The following is a 16,390-nucleotide window of genomic DNA, read 5'->3' as shown; positions in this document are numbered from 1 at the left end:
GGAGCTCAAGACCAGCCTGGCCAATATAGTGAAACCCCATCTCTACTAAAAATACAAAAATCAGCTGGGTGGGTGTGGTGGTGCACACCTGTAGTCTCAGCTACTCGGGAGGCTGAGGCAGAAGAATCACTTGAAGCCGAGAGGAAGAGGTTGCAGTGAGCCGAGATCGTGCCACTGCACTCCAGCCTAGGCGACACTGTGAGATTCTGTCTCAAAAATAAAAAAAAAAAAGAGGTTCTTGGCCAGGGATAGTGGTTCATGCCTGTAATCCCAGCACTTTGGGAGGCCAAAGTAAAAAGATCACTTGGGGCCAGAAGTTCAAGACCAACCTGACCAACACGGCAAGACTCCATCTCTAAAAATTAAAAAAATAAAAAGGTTCTAGGTAATCTTTTTGTATATTCTCAATTCTTAACACTAAAGAGTTGTGTTATCCCTTGATACAGATTAAGGCCTCAAGGTTTAGATAAGTTCACAAAGTTTGTAAATAATAAGGTAAACTTTAAATCCCCACCTGAACTTGTTTGCCTTTAGACAACACTGCCTCCTCAAGTTCATGTGGAAACAGGCTAAAAGTTTTATCCTATGAAGTATGCAATTGTAGATTCTAAATACTAATCAAAGGATGGAATGAATACCATCAGAGGAGTCAGTGGCTCCAGAATAGCACCCATGTGTTAAAAATGTTTTCCTTATGTCAGAGTAAACCTGAATGGGCAATCAATCTTAAGTTATAACTGAGGTACAGAGGGGTATTTTATCTAGAGAAAAACACAAGACCAGATTTATTTCATACAATGTTATTCACACATTTTTCATTTTCTAATTTATACATAATATACAAAGAAGTGAAGTTAACATTATTTCATATGAACCAATAAGAGCCAGGACTTAGACAAACTGGTCCAGAAACAATCCCTATCAAAAGGAGACACTCAAGAGTAAAGCCTAGGTAGTTTCTGCCCAATTCTTTCTTTATTCTGAAATGTGATTTTCAGATTTTAACAAAATTTCATGCGAACTTACTAGGTAAAAATTGGGGTGGGCACCCAAAATGGCAGACTGTAAAATTTCTACAAGAAAGGTATTTTTGTAGAGCAGGCCTGAAAGTACTGGGAAGATTGGGTTGTCAGCACTGGGACACATGGGAATATCAGGACCCCAAGGAGGGTTTAGTTTCTCAATGTAGTATCTCTACTTGTCATTTTCTAAAATTGCAGATAATGCCTGTGCCAACAGAGGGCAAGGATGAAGGAAGACTAAGAATTCAACTGTACAAAGACAGGAAAACCACTACCAATCTCCAACATGACAGCTATGATCCTGAAACCATGGGCTGATACTGAGAACAAAAGTTCGACATGGGCTGAAATACTCTGAGGTTGGTAATGTAGGAAAAAGTGAGAGAGTGGCTTTGTGTGGGTTTAAAAAAAATGAAACACACACAAGGCGTTGCTGCACTGACTGGGACAGGCTGATGACCCAGTGTGACCATGAGAAGGAACGGAGACAAGTGTTTGGATTTAATGGCCTCACCAAGGAATGTTGGGTTAGAAAACTAAAATAACTAAACACCAAACATGAAAAAGTATGCCTGGCATCCCCAAACTTTATGCCATTATTTTTAGGTTCATAATATGAATAACTAAGTGATAAAACCTTTAGATTCCATATTGTGCTCAGAAGATTGCTTTTCTTCTGCAGATCTCTAGTAAAAAAGATTTCTTCCATATTCAGCTGACAGAGATAGCATGTTCATTTTAGTTTTCAGCACTAAACATAACTGGGTCAACATAAATGTTTATACAAAATACTGACTTCAACAAAATACAAAGCACTTTCTTTATCTTTCAGAAACTGAATATACACAGCAAGTTTTTTTCCAAAATATTTTCATAGGCAAAGGATTAAAAACGATTTTAATTATACACATATGGTCACAATTTTGCCTTAAAAAGATTGTTGGGAAATGTACATAAGGCCGCTTGTAAATGTACATCGTGTTACTGTTATGTCTTATGTCCAGAGAAAAAAATGTTATCATACAGATTTGCTCTTACTTGGGAGTAGGCTATTCAAAAATACAGTACTCTTCTGTACAAAGAAAAAAGTCACATCACATTTAATAAGATGAAAAAAGCATTGGCCTCCATGGTAACCAAATATCTCAGTCCAATACTTTCTATTATGCACAATACCCTGACTTCAATTGAAAGTGATCCAAATTCTAGCATGTCCATATTAACAGTCAACAACTATGTTATAAAACAAAATGATCTCACAATAATAAAAAGAAAGCTGGTTCATACTTCTGAAACCATATAAAGATAAAAAATTTTTAAAAAATCACTCTCGATTTGGAGAAATAAATTTACATTATACAACACTATATTGCCAGGTCAAAGAGGGCAGGGACGTAAATGTACACTAAAATGCAAATGTATCCCAAAGAGATAAAACAAATTCCATTTACAGCATGAAGGTTTACAAATGTACACCTGTACAACCAAGGAAAGCATCACTACTAAATTAGCAAGGCTTTTATAATAAACATTGAAACAAGATTTCCTTTCAAAGTGTAAACTTACATCTATTACTACACACACAATGCATATATTTATAGAAAGCAAAAAGAGCTATCTGAATATGTAATCATGCTTAGATGCTGAGCTATCAAATTCACTTTTCAGTGGCCCCTTTTCATCTCTATCTGGTTCCTACTTTCTGCCTCTATGAAAAAGCAAAATAAAGCTCAACACTTCCTCAACAAGTCTGTAATTCTATAAGCAAAACAAAATACAAATTTCCACTCTTTCTCATTGCAAACCAAACTGAAAAGTTAATAAGTGACTTAACTTTTCATTTAGTGCACTAAATTGGAAATGTCACCATGATTTTGTATTTCTTAACTCTTACAACAATTACATATGTAAGTATATACAATATTTCTGTACATTGCCAGAGACATTTTAGGGCAGTAATTGTATTAAAACCACATCTACTGTAAATAATGTTAAGTTCTTTTCATCTCAAACCACTTTATTCTTGTCTTACTTGCTCGTTATTTGCATGATAGTTTGTGAATTATCAAAATACAACTTAACTTTTTAAAATATTAATAATATTTATGCAGTTGATTGTTAATCTGTTATAAAAGGTTTCACGCAAAGGAAAAAAATAAGGACTATAATTCTATATACATCTCTATAAACCTGTTGTGCTATGGGGTTGTAGACCTACCAGACTGTGAGCCAGTTTATTAAAAGAATACTGTACTTTTTCCTTTAAAAACTATTTTTGTGACTTTACAAGGTAAAAATTTACAAAATATGTGACAGCTTTTTATTTTTGATACAGTTACATCATATACAGGCATTCTGTGCTTTGCCAGCAATCCAATCTGATAGGTCTCCACTCAGGGCTGAATATAATTTATAATTCATCCCCCACCCCCCAAATATACACAAGAACCTTAAAAAATTTACAAATGGATGAATAAAGTCAATAAATAGTTTTGCTTTAAAAAAAAAATTGAAGATTCATAGTTGAGTTGTGTTTTGATAATTCACACACAAAAAAATTCTTTTCACATGGTTAAATTATCTTCTTTCTCGTGCTCCTGTAATTTACAGCATTCCATTTGGTGGTCCTCCAATAGGTCCTAGGTCCGGGCTATTCTTCAAATAATACTTTTCCAACTTGGCCAATATATGCTTCCCGTATGTGTATTTGCGCAAAGTAGTAATGTGAGGTCGAATCTGAAAAACAAATAATCTGCTTAGAAAATGTAAGTCATTTTAGTTTCTGATTTCTTAAAAAAGCACTCCCAATTTTGGGTAATTTAGAGGAATAATTGCAATTTAAAAAAATTTAAATCCAAAGAAAGCCACTTTTTGCAAAAGCAGTTGTGATCCGCTCAATCCCTCCAAACATCTGTTCTCAAAATTGTTCAATGAATAAAACACTACATCTAACTATGTCACATGGAAACAGGCAGAGGCCCCAAATATAGCAAGCTACCCCGTAATTCCACAACCAGGAATTTATTCTACCAAAACAATTACAAAAAGACTTTTGTACAAAGCACTACTGATAACAATTAAACAATTAGGGACTATCCAAATATAATAAATATGATACCAGTCAAATAAATAATGTAGCTGTTAAAAATAAGATTGCAATTTTTTATATTCATTAGTTTACAGCAGAAACACTGAATTAAAAGATAGGTAGACACTTAGAGGCCAGTACTTTGGGAGGATAAGGTGGGAGGATCACCTGAGCCCAGGACTTTGAGACCAAACTGGGCAACACAGTGAGACCCCATCTCTACAAAATATAAACAGAACTATGAGCGTGCATGCCTGTAGTCTCAGTTACTAAGGAGACTAAAGTGGGAGGATGGCTTGAGCCAGGAGGCTGAGGCTAGAGTCAGCCGAGATCATACCACTGTACTCCAGCCTGTGCAACAGAGACCCTGTCTTGAAAGAACAGAAGAAAAAGAAAGGAAAACTTACATCAAGTTGAAGAATGAATTTTAAAAATCAGAAGGCCAAAACACTTTTACAGATGGAAGGAATCCTAAGATATCATTTTTCTCTCTATATGAGGAGAGGATCAAAGGGGTTATGTAATTCGCTCCATGTTTTGTAAATGAATACATTAAGATCAAGAGTATTCAAAATAAGTGTTTCTTTCAGTGTTCTTTATAACAATGTTTTCCTGCTGCAATTACTAATTTCTTAAAAAATTACTAGATTCTAGGAGAAGGATACAAAGAGGAAACAGCTTAAAGGGAAACAATTATGAGTTAGTGCTACCCCCCACAACATAAACACAAAATTCTACTTGCAGTGGCATGAACACAGACCACCGTAGCCTCAACCTCCAGGACTCAGGCCATCCTCCCATCTCAGCTGCCTGAGTAGCTGGGACCACATGCATGTTTATCATTATACTCAGCTAATTTTTCAATTTTTTGTAGAGATGGGGGTCTGTTGCCTAGACTGGGCTTGAACTCCTGGGCTCAAGCGATCTCTCACCACAGGCTCCCAAGTAGCTAGGACTAAAGGCTTGCACCATGATGCTTGTCTAACTTTTTTTTTTTTTTTTTTTTAAGAGGCAGGATCTTGCCACGTTGCTCAGGCTGGTCTCGAATTCCTAGACTCAAGTGATCTTGTCACCTCAGCCTCCCAATCTGCCGGAATTACAGGCAAAAGCCACCATGCCTGGCGTGATAACCTTAAGAATAAAAATGGAAACCATACCAATATATCTGCCAAAGGATATCCATCAATTTTAATTTTTTCCTCCAGTTACAAAATACAGGAGGAAATGAAAGCCCAAGGAGGTTAAATGTGTAGCCTAAACATAAAGACAAAGAAAGTTATCTGAGTGTTATATCCGGTTATTACCTTGTGCATGATTATCTTTCTTTGAGCAGGTTCAGCCATATCAATCATCTTTTGAACCACATAATTGGCATACTGGTCCTTCATCATGGTGTATAAGGCACTGTGAGGACCATCATTCTGGCAGCAAACCTCGTCAATCAGTAAAGCTCTCTCAGCACGGGAGGCATGAGTAACACACTTTTCTACTACATTGCTAAAAATTAAAGCAGATAAACAAAGCTTTGTTATTTTTTTCTTTACAGCAAAATTTCCTTGAATTTTGAAAGAATTTTCTCCAATGCACGATAAAACGGAAGTCAGGATGGGATTCTCTTATGATTACTTTTATTTTATTTTGTTCTTTTTTTTGAGACAGGGTCTTGTTCTGTCACCCAGGCTGGAGTGCAGTGATGCTATCACCGCTCACTGCAGCCTTGACCTCCCTTGCTCAAGTGATTCTCCCACCTCAGTTTCCCTCACAGCTGAGACTACAGGCATGTGCCACCATGGCTGGATAATTTTTTGTAGAGAAAGGATTTCCTTCTATGTTGCCCAGGATGATCTCAAATTCCTGGGCTCAAGCGATCCTCCTGCCTCTATCTCCCAAAGTGCTGGCTGGGATTTACACGTATGAGACACTGCACCCGGCCAACTACTTTTATAACAGAAATTGGTATCACGGAACGACCTACATAATTTTGACATCCACAAGTTTAATTATGGGTCTCTTAAAATTGTACTTCAAAAAAAGGAAACCAGATCATTAAAGCTGTGAGGTTTTCAAGAACATGTACTAAATAAATCTGCATTTCCGGTGTTGGGAAAAATTATTTTCCAAATACAGATTTCAAAAATGAACATACATGGGCAAAACAAATTTGTTACTTTTTTTTTTTTTAAATAAAAGCAATGTTCTATAGATGCATTTTAGTGACACCAAAAAAAAAAAAAAAAAAAAAAGACTATAGTTTAAGGCTACGCTCTACATGTATTTCTGTGATAACTAATAAAAGTCAATGAATTGAAAGAATTGACCCCTGAAATTACAACGTATCCCAATACCTGGCAAATTTGTGTTGACTCAGGGCTAAAACCTTTCCTCTGATTTCGGAAACAATTTTGCTCTTGTCTTCAGGTCGACCGTGTTCCAGTACATGCTGAATAACATAATTGCCATACTGATCCTAAGACAGATATTTAAAAATTACTTTCCCCAAGTCATTCCTTAAGAATGATTATTCTTTAAAGACATGTTAACCATTTCGTCTAAAAATCCAGTAGTATAGTTAGGAGAATACAACCGGCTTTTGTCTCACTCTTTCTATAGTGTGTTTAATAACAAACTATATTTCTTTTAAAAATTAAAACAAGTTCCAAAAATATATAAACATTTCAAATTATTGGGTAATGTATACCTGTACCAACTGCTCTGTATGTTGGTGGAGTTCTTCTAAGATAGGTAAGGTCTGTTCTGCAGTGCAATGTTCTAGGATGCGCTGAATTACCCTACAGCCGTAAGGATGAGTTGAAAGCACAAATACCTGAGGACAATTAGAAGAATTAAAATTTGTATTCTCTGACATTTTTGCACAGTTCTATGAAGCAGACTGTTTTTTTTCTTTTTGACACCTCAAAGTAATGTAAAATAGAAGGGTGATGAACTCATATTTAATATGACTACCACCATGTTAGCAAAGACTGGAGAGTGGGGACAGGGAGCACCCCATTTAGGAGCTGAAGATATTTTGATCAAAAGGAATCTAATCAGAACTTTACCTGAACCTGAATTTATGTAACAATGGGAATGAATGGGTGAAAAGAGAAAGGGTGGTTTAGCATTAAGAAATATTAATTACGAGGGTATTAGTTACAAATTGCTATATGTTTTCTGTCTTATTATACAGTCTTAAGTCTTTCTCCAAACCTCCTTCCCTTCTCTGAGTAAACCTGATAACACTGTTGGGTATAAATAAAAAATAATTCTAACAGTGATTACTTTTACTTCTTGAAGTAATGTGATTAAACTCTTATTTCTGTTTTGTAGCTTCAGAAAAATGAAGCTATCTACTGACTATGAAAGAGGAAGACATTAACGTACATTTACTGTTTTGTATCCTATTTTTGTATACAAGTGCTGGGTATTATCTAGTGACTTACGAAAAATGTGTTGATACTCAAAATTCTAAAATAATGCCCTGCTAACAAATTATAAGCCAAAACTCAAACATACTTGTCCCTTGAAAGCATCAATGATGAACTGCAGTGACTGTGGCTGAACACATTCGATACATTTTTGTACAACATGGTTTCCATTCTGATCTTTCACACATTTGAGCACATGACCATCCAGCTCCTTTACCATTTCACTCTGCAAAAGACAGGATGTTATTTAAATAATTACCTAAAATGAGAAAATACTAGTATGTTTTATCTCAGTATTAAAAAAAATATTAAAAATAGTATATTTATCTCAGTATTAAAAATACTGAGATGGGAACAAAAATATATTTAAACATTATTTCCTGTTTGTCATGAGTTTAAATATTTTTCTCTTGCAGTATAATTAGCAGAAACCATTGAAAAGTGAAAATTACTAAAACATACTGCAGGATTACAATGTAAATGATCTACGTTGAAACAATGTAGTGATGCTGAATTTGCTGTATTTAAACTGTCTTCACCATGTAAATCATGTTAGTATTTATCGGTGGTAACTAACATGACTAATCCAGAATTCTACACTTTTGCCTTACTTAGTACCACCTCCACCACCAAAGCAATTATTTTTAATGGCTGAGTGAGTTTATCAAATACATAGAAAAGGGTAAGAAGTTGATGACTACTTACGGGCTATGTGATTTTTACATAGTACCTCAATAATTCCCTAAGGGAAGAATTAATGTCAGACTTCTTTGTTCTTTTATAAAATGCTGTTATAATAAAGTGCTTAGGGGCAGGTGAGGTGGCTCACACCTGTAATCCCAGCATTTTGGGAGCCTGAGGCTGATGCATCACCTGAGCTCAGGAGTCTGAGACCAGTCGTGCGACATGGTCCCGGCCACTACCAAAAATACAAAAAACTAGCTAGGTGTGGTGGCGCATGACTGTGGTCCCAGCTACTTGGGCAGCTGAGGTGGGAATTCCTTGAGCCTGGGAGGCAGACGTTGCAGTGAGTTGAGACTGTGCCACTGCACTCCAACCTAGATGACACAGTGTGACTCCGTCCCAAAAACAAAACAAAAAAACTGTAAAACTTCACATAGCTTTTAATATTGATAAAATAATCTGTGTGCCTTATTAGAGCAATAAAAAATAGTACTGTGGAGAAATGGAGTACACATACTCAGTCTAAAGGTATTCACATTTAAAATATCTTTCACCCACAGGACTTTCAACTACATTTTGAGGCAACTGCGGTGAATCCTGTTAAGTCAAGCTATAATACAGATGTTTAATTACGAACTAAAATCACTGGGTGCGATAGCTCATGCCTGTAATTCCAGTCCTTTGGGAGGCTGAGGTGGGTGGATCACTTGAGGCCAGGAGTTCAAGACCAGCCTCGCCTTCATGGCGAAAAGCCATCTCTATTAAAAAAATACAAAAATTAGTCAGGTGTGGTGGCTCACGCCTGTGGTCCCAGCTACTCGGGAGGCTGAGGCACGAGAATCAATTGAACCCAGGAGGCAGAAGTTCCAGTGAGCCGAGATCGTGCCACTGTACTTCAGCCTGGGTGATAGAGTGAGAGACTGTCTCAAAACAAAACAAAACAAAACAAAACAAAAAAGCCTAAAATGGACTAAATTACAAAATAAAACATGCTTAAGAATCCAAAGGCTGGCGAGGTGGCTCATACCTATAATCCCAGCACTTTGGGAGGCCAAGGTGGGTGGATCACAAGGTCAGGAGTTCAAGACTAGGCTGGGCCAACATGGTGAAACCTCCTCTCTACTAAAAATACAAAAATTAGCTGGGTGTGGTGGCGCGTGTCTGTAATACCAGCTACTTGGGAGGCTGAGGCAAGAGAATCGCTTGAACCTGGGAGGTGGAGGTTGTAGCGAGCCAAGATTGCGCCACTGTACTCCAGCCTGGGAGACAGAGCGAGACTCCATCTCAAGGGGAAAGAAAAAAAAAAGGAATCCAAATACTGTTATTCATTAACTGTATCAACAAAGACTTACTCCTAATGCTTTTATTTTTAAATATCAGACATTTAAAAAATATCTATGCCAATTAGAAACTTGTGGCAGAAGTTTCTAAGCTTTTAAATAATTAAATGTGTTTATATTTCTCCATTGTCACATACCTTAAAATTACTGTAAAACTCAGAATTTCCTTTGGAGGAATAATAGTATTTTCTCACAGATTTTAATGCAGTGATGAATATATACACATATATAGCCATCCATCCATATATTACTATTTATTGAAATTTACTTTTATTGTATGAGTCAAAGACAATCTCTTTCCAAACTTAAACTAACATTACCTTTTAAGAAATAATTATTTCCTTCAGTCTTATGCTTTCATTGTAATAAATAAAGCATATAGTCAGAAAACTGTACTGATTTGGGGCTATAAATTTCTTATTAAAAGTCTGTTTAATCTTATACAATAACCCCACTAATTAGTGTTGCTTCACAGTGTATTTTAAAAATCTGGTGGATCAGCATTTATCTTCATCCCCTACTCTCAATATTCTTGTCTATTTCAAATGATTTAACGCATTATTTGATCAATAATTCCTTTATTAATGTAAAATATTTAGACTTTCCATCCAATAACACAGAATATTTCTCATTTAATTTATGTGTTCTCGTTTTTCTCAACAAATTATACCTTTTTAAAGAGAATTCTTAAGTTACTTTTTTGCTGGGCTATATATTTACTTAAAAAAATTTTCATATATATAAATAAAACTGACATATAGTAATGCTATTGGTTTCAAAAATTTTCTTATAATAGAAACATCAGACACCATCAAAATAAACACTGGAAAATAGTAACATGCATTCTCACATTGCAGAAAATCAAGTAAGCAAGTAGTAATAAAAACACTCATCATTTAACATTCTGCTTGCCACATAGGTGCTAAAATATCTTCATTTAGAAATTACTTTGTGACTTCTAGTTAGTAGTGTGCTATTTAGGACACAGTAACAATATTTTAGTCTAGTTGTGGAAATATTTAAGTCATTTTACTTCAAGATTATTGTAAGATTAAAAATGTAATAATTTAAAAATTGAATAAAATAATACAAAAATTTTGTCTTAACTTACAATTACCTGCTGGTCAGAAGAAATAGATTCTAATGCTTTCTGAATAACGCGACAGCCATACATCTGCAAGGCTAAGGGTAGAACATGACCACGAATACGAGTAGCCAGGGCTAGTTTTTGATCCAGACTCCCAAACTGACAGAAAAGATATAACATTAATAACAAGTGACCTTAATATTGCTTTGTTGAACTTGAGTAAGGCAGTGTTTGCAGTCTATTCAATCTATTAGTAATTATGCAGGGCAGGGGCTTTAAGGTAGAAGCTAATTAAGATAGACCAGGAGATGTTTGCAATAATAATTTTATTACTTTTTTGGGTTAAGTCTTACTACAATTTCCTTATTACTAATATGTTAACTACCTTTTAAAGTAACACTTTTAAAGTGAACATTTTTACAAAACCCTTCATCTTTAATATATAACTTTCTTAGCCACATATTGACCACCAAAACTCTCACCCAGATAATCATCAAACTACATTCTGATATGATTGAGGAAAAAAACTTTTAAGTCAAGCTACAACACAGATGTTTATAGATTTAAAAATTGGCTAAACTGTAAAATAACACATATCTATAAATCTAAAGACTGTAGTGTTATTCATTAACTACTTCATCAAAGAGTGACTACCAATGCTTTATATTTTCAAATATGAATTGGGATTAAAAGGAAATTTTCATTTAAAGTGGTTCATGTTAACATTTTTTTGTGACAAACTATGTCATTTGAACCATTTCTAGCTAGGTGATTCAGTAGCATTAATTATATTCACATTGTTGTGCAACCACCATCACTATCTGTTTCCAAATCTTTTCCGTGGCCTCAAACACAAATGCTGTATCCATTAAACGGTAACTTTCTAAACCCTTCTTCCTCTAGGCCCAGTAGGCCCTAATCTTCTTTATGCCACTATTAGTTATTCCAGACATTTCATACTGGTAGATCAGTATCAATGTTTGTCCTTTTGTGTGTGGCTTATTTCATTTAAGTTAGTATATTCAAGGTCCATCCATGTTGTAGTATGTATCAGAACATCATTCCTTTTTATGGCGGAATAATATTCTACAATGTACACATATACCACTTGTATTTATCTATCTGTTGATGGACGCTTGGGCTGTTTCCGTCTTTTGGCTATTGTGAATAATGATGCAATGTATACTGGTGTTCAAGTTCCTGTTTTCAATTCATTCTGGTATACCGCTAGGAGTACAATTGCTGGGTTGTATGGTAATTCAATATTTAATTTTGAGAAACTGCCAAAGTGTTTTCCATAGCAGCTACACCATTTTACATTTCCACCAGCAATTTATGAGGGCTCTAATTTCTCCATATCCTCATCCACATTTATTTTCTGATTTTATGTTTTTTGATTACAGCCATCTTAGTAGGTATAAAGTGCTATCTCATTGTGAGACTGATCTGCATTTCCCTGATTAGTAAGGATGTTGAGTGTCTTTTCATGGCCTATTTGGCCTTTTGTATTATTTTACATAGAGAAATGTCTGCGCAAGTCTTTTGTCCATTTGTCATTTGGGTTGTCTTTTTGTTGTTGACTTTTAGGAGTTCATTATATATTCTGGATAAAATGTTTATCAGATATATAATTTGTAAATACCTTACCCCTGGCTTATTATCTTTTTTATATGAAAATGATTTTAACCAACTTTCAGAGCTTTTCTTAATATCAAGTATACAACAGCTGGATGGGTGGATATACAAATATGCATGAATCCTTACCTCAAAAAACTTCTGTATAACATAGTTGCCAAAAACATCAGTCATTAATTGATAGGCTGCTTGCAGAATTTCATTAAATACCATCTGTCGCTCAGCTGGAGTAGCTCTCTCTAACTTTTGCTGTATGAATCTACATGGGGAAAAATTTTAATATGACAATATGTTTTTTAACTCTTACTTGAGTATTATACCCTACCCTTCCACATATATGCACTGCAAGTTATTTCCAGAAATATTAACATACTTTATATAGTGGACAGCTAACTTACAGCAAAAAGGACAAAAGTTATATAGCATTTCTTTGTAACACTTTATCTACTAGAGTGACAAAAAACTTGGATTTTTATCTTTCCTAGGTTAGTTTGGTTACATTATAATCAATAAGAAAATTACATACATTTTGCTGTTTATTCATTCATTTTTTGTAATATACCAATGTATTACTAAACATCTAACTTTTAGAACATAATAAATGAAACCCTTAGAAGTAAAATTCTTCCAACATGAATGAATTCCTAACCAAGATAGCCATTCTGGGTGATACAAGGCTCATTTGTTACTCTGAAGGAACTGCCAACTAGTCATGCGTTGCTTAATGACATTTCAATTGACAATGAGCCACATATACAATGGTGGTCCCATAAGATTATAATGGAGATAAATTCCTATTGGGTAGGAACTGTCATAACATCATAGTACAATACGTTACTCAGGTGTTCATGATGACATAACCCTACTGCACTGTCAGTTTATAAAATCATAGTATGGCTGGGTGCAAGTGGCTTACCCATGTTATCTCAACACTCTGGGAGGCCGAGGTGGCCGGATCACCTGAGGTCAGGAGTTCGAGACCAGCCTGGCCAACATGGTGAAACCCTGTCTCTACCAAAAATATAAAAATTAGTCTGGCATGGTGGCAGATGCCTGTAAGCCCAGCTACTCAGGAGGTTGAGGCAGGAGAATCACTTGAACCCAGGAGGCAGAGGCTGCAGTGAGCCAAGATCATGCCATTGCACTCCAGTCTGGGTGACAGAGTGAGACTCCGTCTCCCAAAAAAAAAAAAAAAAGTATAATACATACAATTGTGTACAGTGCATATCTGATAATAACCAACTGAGTTACTGGTTTGTGTATTTAGTATACTTTTTATTGTTATTTTAGAGCGTACTCCTTCTACTTGTTTTAAAAAAAAAAAAAAAAAAAGCAAAACACCCTCAGGTAGATCCTTCAGAAAGTATTCCAGAAAAAGGCACTGTTATCATAGGAGATGACAGCTCCATGGGTGTTGCTGCTAAAGATCTCCTAGTGGAAGAAGACATGGAGTTAGAAGAGAGTGATATTGATGATCTTTACTCTTTATAGGCTAATGTGTGCATTTGTGTCTTAGTTCTTCACAAAAAGTTTAAAAAACCGATAAAAAGAAAAAGTCTCATAGAATAAGCATATAAAGGAAACATCTTTGTACGGCTGTACAATGTGTTTCTGTTCTAAGCTAAGTGTTATTACAAGAGTCAGTAAGTTAGCTCAAATGTTACAGTAAACTCAGCCTGGGCAACATAGTGAGACCCTGTCTCTACAAAAAAATGTTAAGTAATTAGCCAGGTGTGATGGTGCGTGCCTGCAGTCCCAGCTAGTCGGAAGGCTTAGCTGGGAGGACTGCTTGAGCCCAGGAGGCTGAGGCTGCAGTGAGTGATGATCATACCACTGTATTCCAGCCTGGGCAACAGAGTAAGACTCTGTCTCAAAACAGGGAGAAGTTACATTAGGGTTAATTTATTATTGAAGAAAAAAAGTTTTAAATAAATTCAGTGTAGTTGAAGTGTACAGTACAGTGTTTATAAAGTCTAGAAGAGTGCAGAGTAACATCCTATGCCTTCGCATATACTCACAACTGACTCACTCACTCACTCACTCACCCAGAGCAACTTCCAGTCCTGCAAGCTTCATTTACAGTAAGTGCCCTACACAGGTATATGATTTTTAAATCTTTTACACTATAGTTTTGCTGTATCTTTTCTATTGTTTATTATGCTTAGGTATACAAACACCATTGTTACAAACGCCTACATTATTTAGTACAGTAACATGCTGTACAGATTTGTAGCCTAGACGCAATATACAGAGTAGGTGTGTAGTAGGTACACTCTGTAATGTTCACACAACAACACATTTTCTAGAATGTATCCCCATCGTTAAGTGATGCATGACTATATAGAGAGACAAAATTTGTATGCCATCTAATCTAAAATGACTTAAAAACTTGAGGTTTACCTTAAAGCTATAAAAAGAGAAAATATCTTAAATTTATTAAATGTGTTACAATTCTATTTTCCTTTCTAAGCTATCTTGACAATGTTAATTCAGATGTATCTCTCATGTATCACATTCGTTTTAATGTAAAAAGGCACCAAATTTTCCTATAACAAATGTGAAATATTTCAACCTAAGCCAAGTCACACTGAATACCAACCTATAATGCAGCACAAAGGCATTTAACATTGCTTGCTGTATTTTTTAAACACACGAGGGTCACTTAAGCCCACAAATGTAATACAGAGCTGATGTAATCAAAATAACCCAATGAAGGGGGCCCTGCTATATTCTCATCATAACAATATTCACACTATAAAAAACCGGAAAACTATAAAAAATTAAAACCTGTATTTTTATAATTTATCCCAACATGAAAGAAAAAACATATAATCCAAACTGAATTTTAGCTCTTAAAAGCTGCCAATTTTAATGCAGACTGGGCTAAGGATAGTTCAGAAAAATTTAAGCTTTTATAAGGTAGCAGTTTCCAAAGCAAAAATGAAGTGAGAAATATCATAATCACCTACCTAGAACCATGCTGGTCTTGAGAAAACTCAACTATATGTCCAATCAAGTCTCTAAGTTGAAGGTTCGGGAAGCGGTTGTTTCTGAAATCTTCCAATAATCTACTGCGGCCAGAAGGCATAATATCAGACCTATTATACCGAAGCCGGGAAGGAGGAAAGAGCTGGCTGCTGGAGCTAAATAGACTGGAAGTGCTTGAAGCACTTCGATATTTTGCTTCTGCTCCAGGTGCTGCAGAGATATATCGACCACTACCATTTGTCAGTCCTCCTACAACAAAGCAGCTATGGTCAGCAAGTATTTTTGACAAGTTATTCCTCAAATAAAATTTACTTTAGCTACAAATTCAGTCAATAAAGAAATATTTCCCCCCACTAATTCCTACTTGTTATGAAAGAAAATTAAAATTGGGAGGGGAAAATCTCACCCATATACCTCATGTATGTGGCTATATGATAAAGAGACTAGAAAACATGAGAAAAATAAGTATTTGTTTTTCAGCAGCTTAGTTTAGAACTTAATTATATGATCTAGTGTCATATGCACTCTTATCAATGCCAGAACACTGAAACCACCAACAAAATTTTCAGTTACATTAACAAGCAAATTTAAATTGCTAGCAAACTTACATTTTAAGCCACTGAAATAGACTGAAATTCATTAACATTATTAACACAATAACACTGACTGTTAAATCTGTACTTTTTGCATTTGGTCATATATACTTCCATGTAAAGATAAATCAATTATTAGTTAAACCACGGATGGTATGAACTTTAAAAAGCCACAATATTAGGTAATAAATCTAAATTATACACTATTTTAAGATTTAAAATTTTTTATTTAAAATATTTGACATAAAGTCGGGCATGGTGGCTCATGCCTGTAATCCCAGCACTTTGGAAGGTCGAGGAGGGCGGATCATGAGGTCAGGAGTTCGAGACCAGCCTGGCCAACATGGTGAAACCCTGTCTTTACTAAAAATACAAAAATTACTCAGGTGTGGCGGTGGGCGCCTGTAATCCCAGCTACTTGGGAGGCTGAGGCAGGAGAACTGCTTGAACTCAGGAGGCGGAGGTTGCAGTGAACCAAGATCACACCACTGCACTCCAGCCTGGGTGACACAGCAACACTCTGTCTCA

General features: G+C 35.6%; 1 protein-coding gene across 6 annotated transcripts in view; it reads right to left on the bottom strand.

The window, feature by feature from the left end:
* Positions 1 to 755: 755 nt before the first annotated feature.
* The window catches only part of PUM2 (pumilio RNA-binding family member 2), an 84,334-nt gene continuing 68,699 nt past the window's right edge, over positions 756 to 16,390 (bottom strand). For 3 of the 6 annotated variants that reach the window (XM_011971406.1, XM_011971408.1, XM_011971409.1), the window contains 8 exons: positions 15,251 to 15,518; positions 12,411 to 12,540; positions 10,677 to 10,805; positions 7,624 to 7,761; positions 6,809 to 6,934; positions 6,456 to 6,577; positions 5,415 to 5,607; positions 760 to 3,758 (listed from right to left, as the gene is read on the bottom strand). In XM_011971406.1, coding sequence (XP_011826796.1) covers positions 3,627 to 3,758; positions 5,415 to 5,607; positions 6,456 to 6,577; positions 6,809 to 6,934; positions 7,624 to 7,761; positions 10,677 to 10,805; positions 12,411 to 12,540; positions 15,251 to 15,518 — 1,238 coding nt within the window. In that variant the 3' untranslated portion in view covers positions 760 to 3,626. Of the gene's footprint in view, positions 3,759 to 5,414; positions 5,608 to 6,455; positions 6,578 to 6,808; positions 6,935 to 7,623; positions 7,762 to 10,670; positions 10,806 to 12,410; positions 12,541 to 15,250; positions 15,519 to 16,390 lie in introns of all 6 variants that reach the window. The other 3 variants (XM_011971407.1, XM_011971411.1, XM_011971410.1) reach the window with 2 other exon arrangements.

This window comes from Mandrillus leucophaeus, unplaced genomic scaffold, assembly GCF_000951045.1.
Source record: "Mandrillus leucophaeus isolate KB7577 unplaced genomic scaffold, Mleu.le_1.0 Scaffold122, whole genome shotgun sequence".
Taxonomy (NCBI): domain Eukaryota; kingdom Metazoa; phylum Chordata; class Mammalia; order Primates; family Cercopithecidae; genus Mandrillus; species Mandrillus leucophaeus.
This window is presented reverse-complemented; position numbering and strand designations above follow the sequence as displayed.